This window comes from Lissotriton helveticus, chromosome 4_1 (genome assembly GCF_964261635.1).
Source record: "Lissotriton helveticus chromosome 4_1, aLisHel1.1, whole genome shotgun sequence".
In the NCBI taxonomy this organism is placed as follows: domain Eukaryota; kingdom Metazoa; phylum Chordata; class Amphibia; order Caudata; family Salamandridae; genus Lissotriton; species Lissotriton helveticus.
In genome coordinates, this window is record NC_136063.1 from 1,929,432,380 (window position 1) to 1,929,449,620 (window position 17,241).

General features: G+C 41.7%; 1 protein-coding gene across 2 annotated transcripts in view; it reads left to right on the forward strand.

Annotated features, from left to right (window-relative positions):
* Nucleotides 1-13,790: 13,790 nt before the first annotated feature.
* ATP11C (ATPase phospholipid transporting 11C (ATP11C blood group)) overlaps nucleotides 13,791-17,241 on the forward strand; it is a 905,856-nt gene continuing 902,405 nt past the window's right edge. Inside the window, exon 1 of one of the 2 annotated variants that reach the window (XM_078688608.1) lies at nucleotides 13,791-15,335. In XM_078688608.1, coding sequence (XP_078544734.1) covers nucleotides 15,309-15,335 — 27 coding nt within the window. In that variant the 5' untranslated portion in view covers nucleotides 13,791-15,308. The remainder of the gene's footprint in view (nucleotides 15,336-17,241) is intronic. The other variant, XM_078688607.1, reaches the window with a different exon arrangement.

A 17,241-nucleotide genomic window follows, 5' to 3' on the forward strand; every position in this document is an offset into this window, starting at 1 on the left:
GAGCTCTTTTGTCCCAGAAAGAGGTGGCCTTGAGCTCGGCCGTGAAACTTTCGTGCTTCACATTGCTAACACCCGTACGGAGGTTCAGGCTCTTTTAAATACTGATTTGCCTTTGCATTTCGGAGCCATGGTTCGTTCTATCTTTAACGCATCCTCCACAACGGGCCTAGCACATTTTTTTAAAGTTGTTAGCGGTGGTCTCGTGACTTCCTTTGAGAAGATTTTTGGAGTCATCCCTGCCTTCTTCCATTCTATTTTTTCATCCTTATTTGGAGGGTTCCCATTTTTACTTGCATTAGCGGCTGGCGCTTTGGTGGTTTTCTGCCTTTTTAAATATGGATGCCCTTCCTGTGCAAGACCACGCTCAACTGCTACTGACGCGGTTTCGCAACCGCATGCTTGATTATTATGGCACACTGCCGTTGGCGACTCTAAGCACGGCGTTTGGATTATCTTTTCGGTTCTCCTATTTCACCTGTGTCCAGCCTGTATTTCGCTGCCTGACCTGTGATTTCCTTTGGGCCATTGATTTGTGTCTCTGCGGACCGATTTCTTCTGACGTCGATTTTGATCAACTGATGAGTCCTATCATTGCTCACGAGTTGGTTTGTTCTGACGAAAGGATTATGGCCTTGGCGGTGGCACATGGACTAATGGGTCCCTGGGATGTGTTGTCGGCAGCGCAAAATTTCTTGGAACGAAGTTTTCTTGAAAACCCACCGAGCTGTCCTCTGATGGTTATAGAGGATCCGGTGCTGGGAGATCACGTATGTTCCTTTCATCTTTTAAATTGGATGGCTGAACTGTTTTCGGATGAGGACAGTGACTTCCTCCTGGAGGCTGTTGCAGCTTACTTTTCATATACAGTCTTATCATAAACACTGCCTCAAATTGACATGCTGATTGATAGCATTTCCTTGATTTTATTGACTTTTGGTCAAGACATTTTTTTTTTTGCTTGCCTATTGGCTTGAGCCACATTATACTTGTGGTCAATTTTTTAGCATTAGTTTTTATAATTGAATTTTTATTCATGCTCGTTTATTGTTGGATTCTGCTCTCATGTGATGGCACTTCTGTTATCTTATTTAGTCCGTTCTCGGATCATGGGGGGGTGTTGTATAGCTCCTATATATCCTTATATCGTGTTAAGTTAGCATAGGTACATTTGAGATTTAAACGCCATTTTTCCTTTCTTGCAACTTCTGCACACGACCCTTAATTGTTGACTTAGCTTTCAACCTAGTGGTTTGCCGTGGTGTATGTGAGAATAATATGTTATTGCTCTGATATCAGTTTTGTTTAATAAACCATGTCTGCACGGAGAGTGCTGAAGTTTCAGGAGCAACACGATATGGTATTGTTATGAGGTCTGATCTCCACGCCTTCATAGTCATAACACAAGTGCAGCCTTTGCCAACTTGGGCTTGAGGCGGGATTGATATTGCTTTGCACGAGAATTGTTAACACACTTGATGCGGTGCACATGCAGAGAGAGAGCTGGTGTATGCTGATGTGATTCCTTCATGCTAGGACACTAAGGTATGGGCCCGCCCTAAAACAACCCAAAGAGACCTTCTTAGCTAATAATATAATATATGTGTTAGGGAGGGTGAGATATAAGTGTTGTTAACTCTTATTCATTACAGCATGTTAACATGCTGTCACCATTCGCTTTTTATGTCTTAGTAACTATGCTGATAATTTTGCTACTGATAATAAGCATACTTGTATTATCTAAGATACTGCGCCTGAGAAGACGGCATTAGTAAATAAACATTTCAAATGCACATGTGTCTTCTTTACTCCATGTTCTGGTTTGTAATGATAATATAACGAAAGAGTGTTCATGAGTTCCACGTACCCTGAGGTACTGTAAGTTCATGTTCTGGTTTGTCTAAACATTGGAAGTTTGATATGTCCAATGAGACACTGTAGCTAGCTCGGTAAGGGGTGAGTTGGTTGCTAAGGTAAGTTTTGGGACACCCTAATTTGCCGAGGTTCCACTCCTCTGTGCACAGTTCTGTGTGAGTACAGAAACCCTGCAACACTATTTAAAGAAGGATTTTTTATAATTCGCCCTTTTTTTTGCCCCCCTCTAGATACAAGTATTTTGATGGATTTATCCGGAGACTTCTGGCTCAAACTTGTGTACATATGTGATTTTATTTAAATGTATCTATGTATTTATACGGACATATAGGCTTTTCTATTTTGAATATGTCTTTGATTTCCATGATCACGTGATGTATTGAGGGGGCGGAGGCGATTGGGGAAAGTGTGCACTATAAAAATAAAAAATGTACAAACATTGGTTGCATGTGAACAAGGGCTCTAGTAGCCCGAAACGCGTTATGCACTTTTCCATGAACTTGAGTAAATAAAAAAGAAACCTGACATCTGGTCTTGTGGTCTGTCTCCTGTGTTTCGGTGACAAGAGGAGTTTCTTGTGGATATATATATATATATATATATATATATATATATATATATATATATATATATATATATATATATATATATATATATATATATATATATATATATATATATATATATATATATATATATATATATATATATATATATATATATGTACATATATATATCCCGTTTACTTTGAATATGAAAATTGCACACTCAGAGGCCAAGTACAAATCACCAAGATTTATTTACCGCAACACTGCTACGCGTTTCGACACCGTGGTGTCTTGATCACGCAATATCGGGAGATAATTTATCCGGCGTTTGGTTCTTGCCGGCTTTTGCACCAACCGACGATGGGACTGATCCCAAAAAGAGCCTACAAACTTGTGGATATATATATATATATATATATATATATATATATATATATATATATATATATATATATTATCACAGCTTCTTCTTTCTACAAGTTCGTAGACAAAGACACGGCACTGCAACAGATGGTTTCTTCACGTTTTTTATTATTTACACACCATGTGCAAAAAGAAAGTGTGTCAAATGGACGGTCTACGCGTTTCGGCTCCTGCCTTCAACTGGACCATAGAGTCCTTTGGTCTAGACCTTACTTAAATATAGTGATATGTGTAAGTACCCTCTACTATTTCCATGGTCATCTAGACCACCAACCCTGCATGGTCGATATGTGGCTGGTACATACTAGTAATCATTTTGCATGAATATATATATATATATATATATATATATATATATATAAAGGAAGAAGAGAAAATTATTGCACGAAAAACCTACAAATTTGCAAGGGATAGACAGGACTATCTTTTAGGGCAAATTTTCACTTTCTCGAGAAAGTATGATGGAGTGCTGAGACCGGCTGGGGGTACACAACAAAATACACAAGGAAAAACAAATCACAAACGTGTACAACCAAACACCGGAGATACAACAGCCTCTGACTTCAGTTCAGAACCAGGAAGTGAAAACGAATTGGAATCTAGGGACCCTGATGCCGCAAGTAGTGGCAAAAAACCATCTCCGGGCGAAGAGATTATTTTTTTATGCGAGGTACGCCTCCGATCCCTAAAACCGGGAACGAGAAAAAATTACAAAGAAAATGGAAAAACTACACCCGCAAAAGAAGGAGGAGGGCGAGGGCGAGGGCAAAGTCAAGGGAACACAAATCAACAGAAGAAGAGAGGCAGGGGTCAATGGTACAAAAAATGAGTGACCACACGGAGCAAACAATAATAAATTAAACACCTATGCAACTGACCACCAGGGAGGAAGAAATCCTTAGATTGGGTTTGTCATATGCTCCTAAAACAAATTTGAACTATGCAGCTACTCGTGTAGATTTTCATAAAGCAACTCGCAAATTGAAACTGAAAAAGTACCATAAAATACGCCAAGGGGGGATCACTAGTGTAACCTGTGAGGCGGAACAAGATCCCTCACTGACCCAAGAACTGGATACCCTATGGATGAACGATGGTGATGATACACTCAGTCATAACATCAGTGATAGTATTGGATCTGATACATTATCTCCAACACCATCTATATCGAATAAGACAAACCTGACTAAGCCACTCACCCCGTTCAAACCTCCATCGACATTTTGCCCTATCATGCCCCGAGATGTAATTGACGTATTTCATGAGAATCGGGTGAGTGATCTTAAGGACCTACATGGTAAAATAAGTAAGACAAAATACAGACATGATCAAATAACATCTGATTTTGAGTTATTGGTGGAGAGGTTCAAGAAGGACAATAAAGTGATCGTCCGCCCCAGTGACAAAGGGGGCAACATTGTGCTTCTTACCAGATCGGACTATGACAAGGTGGCATTTCGTCAACTTAATAATCGGGACCACTATGAAAGACTCAAGGGGGATGAAGTTAAGAATATGCAAGGTGAATACCATCTGTTGTTGCAAAAATGGAAATCACAAAAACTTTTAAGTGAATCCGAATATGAATATTTAAAAATGGACCACCCTGTGATACACTCTCTATACTTCATCCCAAAAGTCCACAAAGACAGGAATAATCCCCCTGGCAGACCCATCATCTCGGCCAGGGGGAGTCTATTGGAACGGACATCTATATATATAGACTATTTCCTCCAAAATTATGTTAAAGGATTGAAATCCTATGTCAAGGACACGGGGGATTTCCTGTCGAAAATCAGCGATATACAGGTACGAGGGGGTGATTAGCTAATAGCCCTCGATGTTACATCCCTTTACACGAGTATTCGCCACTCGGATGGTGTGGCAGCTGTACAGCATTACTTGGGGAGGAGGGATGGCAGGTTTCATCAACACAATGATATGCTAATTTCAATGTTGAACTTTTGCCTCAAACATAATATATTTATGTACAACAGTCTGATCTATAGACAACTGCAGGGTGTAGCTATGGGGGCCAGTTTCTCCCCAAGCTTTGCGTGTCTTCACATGGGAGCTTGGGAGGAACTGGTTCTCCAATCCCGTTACCAACATGAAATGGAGAACCATGTCATTAGTTGGCATAGGTTCATAGATGACTTGTTCGTTGTATGGAGGGGGGAAAAGGAGCAGGCATTGGAATTTATCGATTGCCTCAATGATAATGAACTTAATATTCACTTTACAGCTGAATTGAGTCAACATCAGTACCCTTTCTAGACACACTAGTGTACATACTGAACAATATTCTGGAGACTAAACTCTACCGTAAATGTACTGCGGGAAACACTACACTCTATGCAGGAAGCACACGCCCAGGCCACCTTATCATGAGTATTCTGTATGGCGAGATGCTTCGTCTACGTAGATTGTGCAGCAATGATCATGATTTAATGGATGCTCAAGCTGCAAGTGCCAAGAGATTCAGAGACAGCGGATATAGTCAGAAAACCATTGATGAGGCTATAAATAAATCTAAAAACCTCAATCGCCAATCCCTACTGACCAAAAGTAACATTTCCACCCGTACAGCTACTGAGAAAACAACTACTGACTCCAGGTCCATTCTAGGTGATGGAACCTTTAGGATTAAAACAGGCAACAGTTCCCACCACAAGGAGGTGAGGAGAATCATTAACAAAAACTGGCCTATAGTCTTACAGGACCCTATCATTGGGCATAGTCTTCCCAAACGGGTCAGTATCACGTACAGTAGAGCTCCCAATATGAGAGACAGACTGGTGGATACAGGACCGGAGGTACTCGCCAAAACAGTATGGTTTCAGAACAAGGGAGGATTCCATAAGTGCAAATCCTGCAAAGCTTGCACACATGGGATCAATCGTACAGGTTATCAGGATGGGTTTAGCAACAAAGAACACAAAATCACCAAAACCCTTACGTGCAAAACAGATTTTGCCGTATATGTCCTGGAATGCTCTTGCCCATTGCAATATGTGGGCAGCACTAAGCTCCCTGTACATAAACGGATTCTCCAACATTTACGTGCTATTACAACACAGGATAATACATACCGTGTTGCACGTCATTTTAAAACCCACCACAATAGTGACAACAAAGACAACAAAGACCTCAGATACTTTGTGGTGGACTCTGTTTTGGCAAGCAGGAGGGATGGTAACAGAGAGGCGAAATTAAGAAAACTTGAAACTAGATATATATTACAACTTAACAGTAAATGACTTTGTCATTGATAACCATAGGAATATTAGAATGTGCAGTTAAATGTCGATTTAGGTTCCTTACCTTACCTTATGTACCAATCCGGATTCAGTTAAATAGTGTAAGGATCTATGTCTGTAATATCATCAGCAGTAATGAACACAAAAAAATTCTTAAAAAATTTTTTTTTCAATTGCACCAAGCACTTTTTCTATTAGGGTTTTGCACAAACGGAATATGTCACAAGAAGTCAGTATTCTGTTAGGTTGTTTTTGGTAGGATATATAGCACTTTTGAATATATAAAAAAACAGCACAATTAATAGACCGGGGAAGGGCAGTTATTTATATCATGGATTGATGTATATGATTGTGTCTTATTCAAATCTAGTATAATGGATAATTTGAGATGGCATGGTTGTATAAATGTTATAGGGTTTATCTGACTTTTTCTAATTGTAAATATATGAATTGTTTATGATACTGTGCTTTTATCAAAGGTATTTAACCATGAGAAAATCTCTTTGAAATATATGATATTATGTAAAGAATATTGAATCATTTTGAAATGTTTATTAATATCTATTGTATACATATACAACAGTGATCAACTATATGGATGTCGTTAATAGGTATTACTAGAATGTATTAGTTTAACGACTGATCTATAGGAAAAGTGCTTATTGTTGTTTATAGTAATTTTTCGATATTTTGCACAAAGTGTCCGACTACATATTTGATAATTATTAATAGCCATTATATTGGTACATCAGTGCAATTTGGTGATTTTTTGTTAAATATGCCCCTGTATTATACAGTCAATATCCCGCTTATAAGCCCGCTCTCTAGGTCTATATGAAATTAAGAAAACTTGAAACTAGATATATATTACAACTTAACAGTAAATGACTTTGTCATTGATAACCATAGGAATATTAGAATGTGCAGTTAAATGTCGATTTAGGTTCCTTACCTTACCTTATGTACCAATCCGGATTCAGTTAAATAGTGTAAGGATCTATGTCTGTAATATCATCAGCAGTAATGAACACAAAAAAATTCTTTAAAATTTTTTTTTTCAATTGCACCAAGCACTTTTTCTATTAGGGTTTTGCACAAACGGAATATGTCACAAGAAGTCAGTATTCTGTTAGGTTGTTTTTGGTAGGATATATAGCACTTTTGAATATATAAAAAAACAGCACAATTAATAGACCGGGGAAGGGCAGTTATTTATATCATGGATTGATGTATATGATTGTGTCTTATTCAAATCTAGTATAATGGATAATTTGAGATGGCATGGTTGTATAAATGTTATAGGGTTTATCTGACTTTTTCTAATTGTAAATATATGAATTGTTTATGATACTGTGCTTTTATCAAAGGTATTTAACCATGAGAAAATCTCTTTGAAATATATGATATTATGTAAAGAATATTGAATCATTTTGAAATGTTTATTAATATCTATTGTATACATATACAACAGTGATCAACTATATGGATGTCGTTAATAGGTATTACTAGAATGTATTAGTTTAACGACTGATCTATAGGAAAAGTGCTTATTGTTGTTTATAGTAATTTTTCGATATTTTGCACAAAGTGTCCGACTACATATTTGATAATTATTAATAGCCATTATATTGGTACATCAGTGCAATTTGGTGATTTTTTGTTAAATATGCCCCTGTATTATACAGTCAATATCCCGCTTATAAGCCCGCTCTCTAGGTCTATATGAAATTATCCAATCAAAATTGAGCACTTTTACTTTAAATGTTTCACCCTCACTCACTATCGCTGTCATGTGAGCAAGGCACAGGGGTGCCGAAACGTTATGGAACCGACAAGCGAATAAAGAAATTGAATACCGTGAAATTTGGTCTGTGCTTTGTGTCTCTGCGCCAGCTGGGAGTGAGTGGCGACGCGCAGGAAACTTTGGTTGTTTATATATATATATATATATATATATATATATATATATATATATATATATATATATATATATATATATATATCAACAAATAGTCCAATAAAGCGCACAATTGAACAGTCCACTGCTAGTGTAAACAAGAGTTTAATACTCAGACGCTACGCTGCCTTGATTAAGTTTTACTGCCGAAACGCGTAGCATCTGAGTATTAAACTCTTGTTGCACTAGCAGTGGACTGTTCAAGTGTGCGCTTTATTGGACTATTTGTTGGTAATTAATGTCCGGTCGTTGTTTCCGCCAGCATCGCGCATCACCTGACACCGTGCTCAATCTCAGGAGGAACCCGCTCTTTTTGGAATATATATATATATATATATATATATATATATATATATATATATATATATATATATATATTACATTACAATGTATGCACTTTAGCACTGATCAGCAGTGGCAAAATACCCAGAGTCCTAAAGCCAACAAAAACAGGTCAGAAAATAGGAGGCAAAAGGGAAAATGTTTGGGGATAAACCTGTAACAAAAGGCCAGGTCCAACACCCTGCTATCTGTAGCCTGGTGATAAGAATGTATAATAAACATAGCCTTCCCTTAACTTCAAAAGAAAAATGTGGGCCTGAGCTTATATAAAAATAAACTCAAGGCTGAGAGCTAATCTGAAGAAGTCTACGAGCTACTGGTATTGTAATACTATGGGACTGGAAATCTGTATATATTATTTTTACATATTGTGGATCTCGGATGAGGTCTATATCAATCAATAAATGTAATTTAATTTAATTTCATTTCATTACTGGTAGGTCGCGATTAACTAGTTGGAGACACCTGCTCTATTCCTAGTTAAAAAATGTCAAAATCATAACTCCGGTTCTCTTATTATAATTTTGTCATTCGGGGGTCAAATTGTATATTATATTTTATTCTATTTTTATAATTTGGTTTGGGGTTTTATTGTTTTATATTTTGACTTTATCACTGTTTTGATGCTACAAAAAAACTTTACACATTCCCTAAATTAAGCTGTCTGTTCACTGCCACGGCTACCAGGGTGTTGAGCTCAGGCTAATTTAGGTACTTTTGACTGTTCCTCCTGACAAGGGGTGTGATTATTCCTTGAAGTGGGTAGTCAAGCCCCCAAAACCCCCCCCCCATGATAAATTCAATTTCTTACTATGCTCATGCCTATTTACTTTCCCAGTCCGACCCTGGATTATGATTAAATCATGGCAAAAATAGGCGATAGGAAATAAAAAAGAGATTAGTCAAGATGTGGAGGTAAAGATGCCAGTGGGATACCAGATTGCACACACTGAGATGAAAGAAGAGAAAGGGATATATATATATATATATATATATATATATATATATATATATATATATATACTAGCAGCCCGCCCCGGCGTTGCCCGGGGTCAGAAAGGGGCTGGGGGCTGCATTTTGTGCTATTGTTTAGTGCCGGCCGGGCCCCCCCCCTCCCGCCCCGACATTGCCTATACCGCTGCCCGCCCGCCTGCCTCCCGCCCACCTCCCGCCTCTGCCTAGCAGGTTGCCTGGGTGCAGAAGGGGGCTGGGGGCTGCATTTTGTGCTTTAGTTTAGTCCCGGCCGGGCCCCCCACCCGCCCGCCCCGACATTGCCTATACCGCTGCCCGCCCGCCTCCCGCCTCCCGCCTCCCGCCTCTGCCTTACCTCAGCCGCGCTCCGGACTTAGCCCCCAATCCCGGGCCCCGCCCGCCCCGACATTGCCCGGACCGCCTCCCGCCTCGCCTTACCTGAGCCGCCGCGCCACTCCTCGCCGCACGTCGCCGCTCGTCACCGCTCCTCCCTGCCTGTCGTCATCACGCAGGTGTAGGTCGCGGTAAGCGCTACGTCACGGCCGGCGCTTGTTTTAGGGGACTACTTTGTTTTTAAACTTGAATTTTTTAATTTACATTTATTTTTTATTTTATGCAGCCTATGTCCATCTACACACCCTGAGGATTCCAACAATGTATTGGGTGTGTGGATTGGCGCTGTGGTTCCCGAGTTTACCTTGCCAAAAGGTTTCTGTTCTCTCTTTATAATAGTAGTATAGATATATATATATATATATATATATATATATATATATATATATATATTATATATATATATCTATCTATATATATATATATATATATATATATATATATATATATATATATATACAACACCAGAAAAGACCCGTTTTTCACGAAGTCCGTGGCCCATTAACAAATGGCGAGTCCAACCGAGCGGGACACTCGGTAATTTATCCACCACCAAAACTCTATACATAGAGAGAAGGACTCGCACTAGGGATAACCAGGGTTTATTCCAGGCAAGGTAACGCGTTTCAACAGTCAAAGCTGTCTTGATCACACAATTTGCCACAAGACACAGAACGTCAATACATAGATATTCGACACAAACAAGGGACTACATGTTTGATAACTAGTGTTGTCGAATTTAGCGGCCATCTTAACACTGTAAAATATATATACCACATTGGGTTAAACTTATATTACATGCATATTAGCATAGAATATGCCCAAAAAAGCTTGGCTATAAGCCTATGTATAATTCTAATGCCTAATATAGGACAAAAAATAAAATTATACATTTTTATATACAATTGCTAGGGGTCACATGACTAGAATTCCAATCGACTTAGTGTCATAAGAAATCAAATATCAAGGAATACTTAAATGAAGGCTATATATGCAAATATCTACTGCAGAGCAGATGATAATGTACATTACTGTATATACATATTTACAAGTATTTTTAACCGTCATTCAACTCAATGTCAAAGAGTTCCCCGAGGTGCTGTGTATATGCGGCGTAGTGCCACCATTGCATTTATATACAATTTATACAGTTATATACAACAAACTTCCTGGACATAATCCCATAAATATATAGGTAAAGCAGCCAATCTATGTAACTATTACGATTTAACTGTGTCAAGAAAAGTGAAAAGTGCAAGTACAATACAAAGTGCAATATTATATCTACAATTATCTGATGGACAAAAAAGAGACTCAGGTGGAGGGATTAACTGTAGATTCCTGAATTTCATTGTAGCCAGTCTCTTCCACCTAGGAAAATCAGATAAAACTAATCAAACAGTGTTGTGATATGTGAAGCTACAGAAAAAATTAATTAAAAATAGAAACATGGAGACAGATACCAAAGTTTATATGCGCCTGAATGAACCTAATCACATATGTGTGCATGGTTTACTCATTTACTCTTTTAAATGGAAGGCTAATTCCTCATCCAGATTATGGCCATTTGGATACTTAGATTCCATATTAATGATCCATTTTGACTCACGTTTGCGAAGAGCGAGAGTTCTATTTCCTCCTCTTACACCTACGTGAACTTGTTCTAGTGCAAAGAAACTGAGTAGATTGCAGTTCGAATGGTGACACAGTTCAAAATGTCTGGCTATCGGGTAATGGGGATCTTTATTGGTGATAGCTCGCATATGTTCCAATACTCTGTTCTTTACTGCCTTAGTGGTGCTACCCACATATTTCATTTTGCACGGGCATGTTAATACATAGACACAGAAAGATGACCCACATGTTAGGAATTGATCGATTTTTTTGGGGGTTGCATAGCCAGGGATTGTAACAGTTTTAACCATACTGCTGTTGCGGCAGGCTTTACAATGCCCACACGGAAAGAAACCTTTGAGCTGATGTTCATTAGGATCTTTCGTGGGTGTGATATCATTGCGCACAATGATATCTCTTATACTCCTGCCTTTCCTGTAGGTGATTTGTGGTCTACGTGGCATGCTTGGGCCGATGAGAGGATCACTAGTGAGTATCTCCCACTTGTCAGCTAGGATTTTGGATATCTGTTTGGAATTGCTGTTATAGGTAAATACAGCCCGAACTACAGGCTCTTGATCTTTTTTCTCAGATTCCCTTACTGTGTCTGGATTCAGAATAGTAGTGCGGTCTACACTCTTTACTCGATCTTTAGCTTTCTTTAGAACCCATTCCGGATATCCTCTATCCTTGAATCTTGATATCATGGTATCCATTTCTGTCTCAAAATCCACAGGAGAACTACAATTTCTCCTCGCCCTCAGCAGCTCCCCATAAGGGATACTCCACTTGAGAGTATCTGGGTGGCTGCTGAGAGCGTGGAGAAGAGTGTTTCCGGCTGTTGTTTTGCGAAAAAGGCTAGTCTTGAGAATATTCCCTTCAGGAGTTATACGTAAGTCCAAAAATTCGATGGATGTACTGCTAATCTGACTTGTCAATTTGATGTTATAATTATTGGTGTTGAGGATGTTAATAAATTCAACTGCCTTTGCTTCGCCACCTGTCCAAATAATGAACAGGTCGTCGATATATCTCAACCATACTTTGACCATCGGAAAATATGTGGATATGACTTGATCAGATTTTATCTCCTCCTCCCACTTCCCGAGAAAGAGATTGGCGAAGCTAGGGGCAAAACATGTGCCCATGGCAGTGCCACGTATCTGTTGGTACAATGAACCATTAAACATAAAAATGTTGCCAATTAGACACATCCTCATCAGGTTGCCTGGGTGCAGAAGGGGGCTGGGGGCTGCATTTTGTGCTTTAGTTTAGTCCCGGCCGGGCCCCCCACCCGCCCGCCCCGACATTGCCTATACCGCTGCCCGCCCGCCTCCCGCCTCCCGCCTCCCGCCTCTGCCTTACCTCAGCCGCGCTCCGGACTTAGCCCCCAATCCCGGGCCCCGCCCGCCCCGACATTGCCCGGACCGCCTCCCGCCTCGCCTTACCTGAGCCGCCGCGCCACTCCTCGCCGCACGTCGCCGCTCGTCACCGCTCCTCCCTGCCTGTCGTCATCACGCAGGTGTAGGTCGCGGTAAGCGCTACGTCACGGCCGGCGCTTGTTTTAGGGGACTACTTTGTTTTTAAACTTGAATTTTTTAATTTACATTTATTTTTTATTTTATGCAGCCTATGTCCATCTACACACCCTGAGGATTCCAACAATGTATTGGGTGTGTGGATTGGCGCTGTGGTTCCCGAGTTTACCTTGCCAAAAGGTTTCTGTTCTCTCTTTATAATAGTAGTATAGATATATATATATATATATATATATATATATATATATATATATATATATATATATATATATATTATATATATATATATATCTATATATATATATATATATATATATATATATATATATATATATATATATATATATCTTTGTTTAGCCTCTTGAAATATACCCAGGTGCTTGCACTTTATTCTTCACCTTTGCCACCCCCGTGCTTTTATATTTTGCAATTTTGAATGTTATTTTATGATGTCTTGGTCCAGTGTTTAATATTTTTACTATTTTATGACGTATACTTGTATATTGCGCTTTGCATATTTTAGCTAGTATTATAATTATTGATGAGATGGCTAATTCGCTCTGCAAATACAACGCGGCCAAATATAAAATGTATAAAAAATATAGACAATGGAAAAATTGGGTTCTTTCTTACAGCAAGTCTTTACTTTAGTAGCCAAATACCGTAGTTATGTGGCTTGCGCTTGCTTGCGGCTTCTTTTTTGAGCCTAGATCCGTTTGGGCTTATTTTTGACACAGCTCTTATGCTTGTCTGACAAATAAAGCTTGGCGATCCTGCTGCTTGAATCAACTGAAAGTGGAAGTGCCGGGAGGGCGGGCGCCGGTTGGTGGGCGGGGCCTGGGATCCCGGAATGAGCAGAGCTCGATCCCTCCCTCCAGGGTGCTGCGGTGTGTCAGTGTGCGGAGAGCTCCGTGCGATCCTACGGGGAACAAGGGGGGGTGGCGTTTCTGTCAGATCAGAAGCGCCTGGGGCCGCAGAGCACAGGGAGCCCCGCAACAAGCGGCACACACACAGGCTGCCTGGCGAGCACCGCTGCCCCAGGCAGAAGGACAGAGTGCAGAAACCAGGGCGCACAGAGAGGGGGCATTCCTGCTCCGGGCTGGCAGGGGGAGAGCTCTGTTGCTGCCCGAGGCGGACGGGGTCAGATAGCATTAGGGTGCCGGTGCCTGGGGGTAGGTAGGGAGGGAGAGTTGGCGCTATTTTACGCATAGAGGTTCACATCTGCCTTGGGAGTGCCGTGCACTGTGCGACAGGAGAGGGTTGACACTGAAAATGGAGACATGAAGGCGGGTGGTGCCATAGGAGATGAGCAGAATCATACCCTTTTCATTCCTTGTTGCAGGGGTCAGAGGTGAGGTTTGACACTGCCCTTGGAAGCAGGCGGGTTGACACTAGTCTAAGAGACAGTGACATAGGGTTGGCGCTCCCCCAAGAGGCGGGGGGTTGGAGAAGGACCCGCGGAACAAAACTGCCACTGCCCTCGATATTAGAAAGAGGGGGGCATTAGCCAGTCTCTGTCTCCATGTGTCGGGGAGAGGTGTGCTGGGTCTAATACAGCCCGGGGAGGTAGTGAGGGGTGTCTGGGTCTATCACTGGCCTGTAGAACGGGTTAATAGATCCCGGGTGAGTACTACTGCCCTAGGGTATAAAGAGAGGTGATTTTAGCCTAGGGCTGGCGGTGCTCAAATAGCCAGCGAAGGGAGCCACCGTCAGTCGCTGGACCAATAAATGGGTGGTCTGAGCCGGTGTAGAGGGAAACAGTGGGTGACACGACACTAGGAGATTGAGGCGAGGAGGGAGTGTGTATGTAGCCTGGATATGTCCCTGTCCCACTGCAGCACGCTTCTGTTGCCGCAGGAGGCAAAGATGTGTTTAGGTTGTGACTCTTGCACCTGCACTTGACCAGAAGAAGAGCCGGCGGCTGCTGTCAGGGCAGACCCTGTGTGCTTGGGTACTGCCTCTGCTGTCTGAGAGAGGAAGGGACGAGCTGGTGGAGTGTAGAGTCCAGCCCCTGCTGTGTCACGGGGAGGAGAGCGCGGCATGCTGGCTCAGGTACTGCCCCTGTAGTGTGGTAAGAGAGGGAGGATTAGTGTTCAGGGCTGATGTATGACAGGCGCGGGCAGAGGGATGCGTGTGCCCCTTGTGCTGTGACAGGGGAGAGAGCGAGCGCGGCGGGCCTTAGTATCTCCCTGGAAATGTGACAGGAGCCAGACAGCTGTCCTGGATGACTTCCGGCGTGGCGATCAGAGAGCAGGTGGCTGTTCTTAAGTCGTTGGCTTGCCCCGTGATTCTCATGGTCAGCGGGATGTTGACTGGGACGGCACCGTGAAGGCCTCCCGGACCGGCAGCAGCCCTTCGAGCAGCGGATCCCGTCGCCAGGTCCAGCGTCATGCTTCGCAGGGCGTTCAGCCGTTTGGTGAGTGGCTTCTTTCTACCCTAGCGCTGCGCGCCTATGGATGCAGGATCCAGAGGCACCCAGATTCCTTCTGTTGTGGCATCACTGACCCATCCTAGGCAATGCTTAGTGTGGGGTTGTCTTGCAGCTTGGTGAGCAGAGACCTCCTGTCTCTGTGTGTGTACCATTGAGCACCGATGCTGGGCTTTACCTCTGCCATGTGCAGTGCACTGCACGGCTCCGCTGTTGCGCCCGGTGCGCACCGGATAACTTTATCTCTGCTAATAATTGTCTTTTTATTGCTGCGCCTTCTAGGACGTCCTGTTTCCTCCTCTCCCTGGGGCCCTGTCTGCAGGGCTTCTTTCAGTGACCCTGTCAGGCTTGCAGATAGCGCGCGGGAGAGGAAGATGCACCGGCTGCGCGCGCGAGGAATGTGAGGCGTGGAGCCGGATCCCGGCCCGCAGGGCGCGCGTGGGCTCGGTGCACAGGCGCGAGGAGCAGGTTCTGCTCTTTCCCGCATGGGTTCCTTTGTCTCTGTTGTGCTACGAACAGGCACTGGTGCCACAGCGGTGCCGAGTTGTCAGAGGTTGACCTGGGACACAGGCTCGCGCACAGTTTGTTTTGTTAGCAGCTGAGAAGAGGCTTTGCGTGTACTAAAGTTGTCTTTGAAGCAGGAGAAGGACGACTGACTAATCATCACACATTTAATGTTCCTCAGGGAGTACACCATTGCTGAACAGAGTTTACCTGTGCTACAAATAAGATTGTGTTCTCAAAAGAAGCCGACAAACGTCGTTGTATTGTAAGTGGTGAACATAAAATGCAGTCAAAGAAACATAGTAGGCACTTTTGGCCAAGGGCCAGTAATGTAACATTTATAAGAAAGCATATGTGTGCGTGTAATAAATAAATAATCCAAGTTGTAGACCAGGTGGTAAGTTCCAAGTAGTTCTTTTATTAAGTTTCAATTGTAGTTGTACGAAGATGAAGATAAGATGGAAATAAGATAGAAGTATAGCCCCACCAGGAGCAGTCTCCCTCTGCTCAGCCTTTCATCCTCAACTGACACTCTTTCCACCAGTCCACACACCAACATTCCATGACATCACACAGCATTCTCCAGCTATGCAGACTGAACAGAAGAGAGAGGATTGATGTAAAGAAAGAAGAGAGGAATTAACCATTACAACAGTGCGCACATCATTGGTCTATGAAAAAAAACAACGAGCGCAGTAGCATGTTATCACGGCAGCAAGATAAAACAAATGAATTGCAAGGGTGGCCAGTGAATAGCACTGTGTTTTTATGACAGGATAAGACGCCCAGAGAACAATCCCTAAACAAAAATGCAACCAAACAGCAACTACAATGTAATTTTGTTTTCAAATGAAATGAGTCAAATTAAAAGTATCTACAATATAACAAACTGACTACTTGATGCCTTATATTTAAAATGTATTGCAAAAACAAATGAGGCAGCGTGGCCATCTTCAAAATGCCATGGCCAGATAGACAGCCCATGTAAGCAATGGCAAACCATAAATACACATAAAGGCTGAAGATGGCTGACCCAAAGCCCAATCTATCTGTACTTCTTCTTCTTCTTGTAGTTTTGAAGAACTGATGACAAGCGTTGTTCCATATAGCTAAAGCTCTCTGTAGCCAGACCTAACAGTAAGCTATTAGTTAGTCACTGGGAGACAGGACTTCTTGAGGTTCGTATACTGCCAGGTGTTTACAATTTAATCCCAGAGATGGGTTTAAAAAACAAAAAACCTAGCCAATTACTTATTCTGTACCATTAACTTTTTTTATAGTAAGTATGATGACCTGTAAGGGTATGCTCTTTAAATACAGGCCGTGCCCAAACCACCCCTAAAAGACTGCACTTTTTACGAATGATGGTGTGCAATGATATGATGAGATA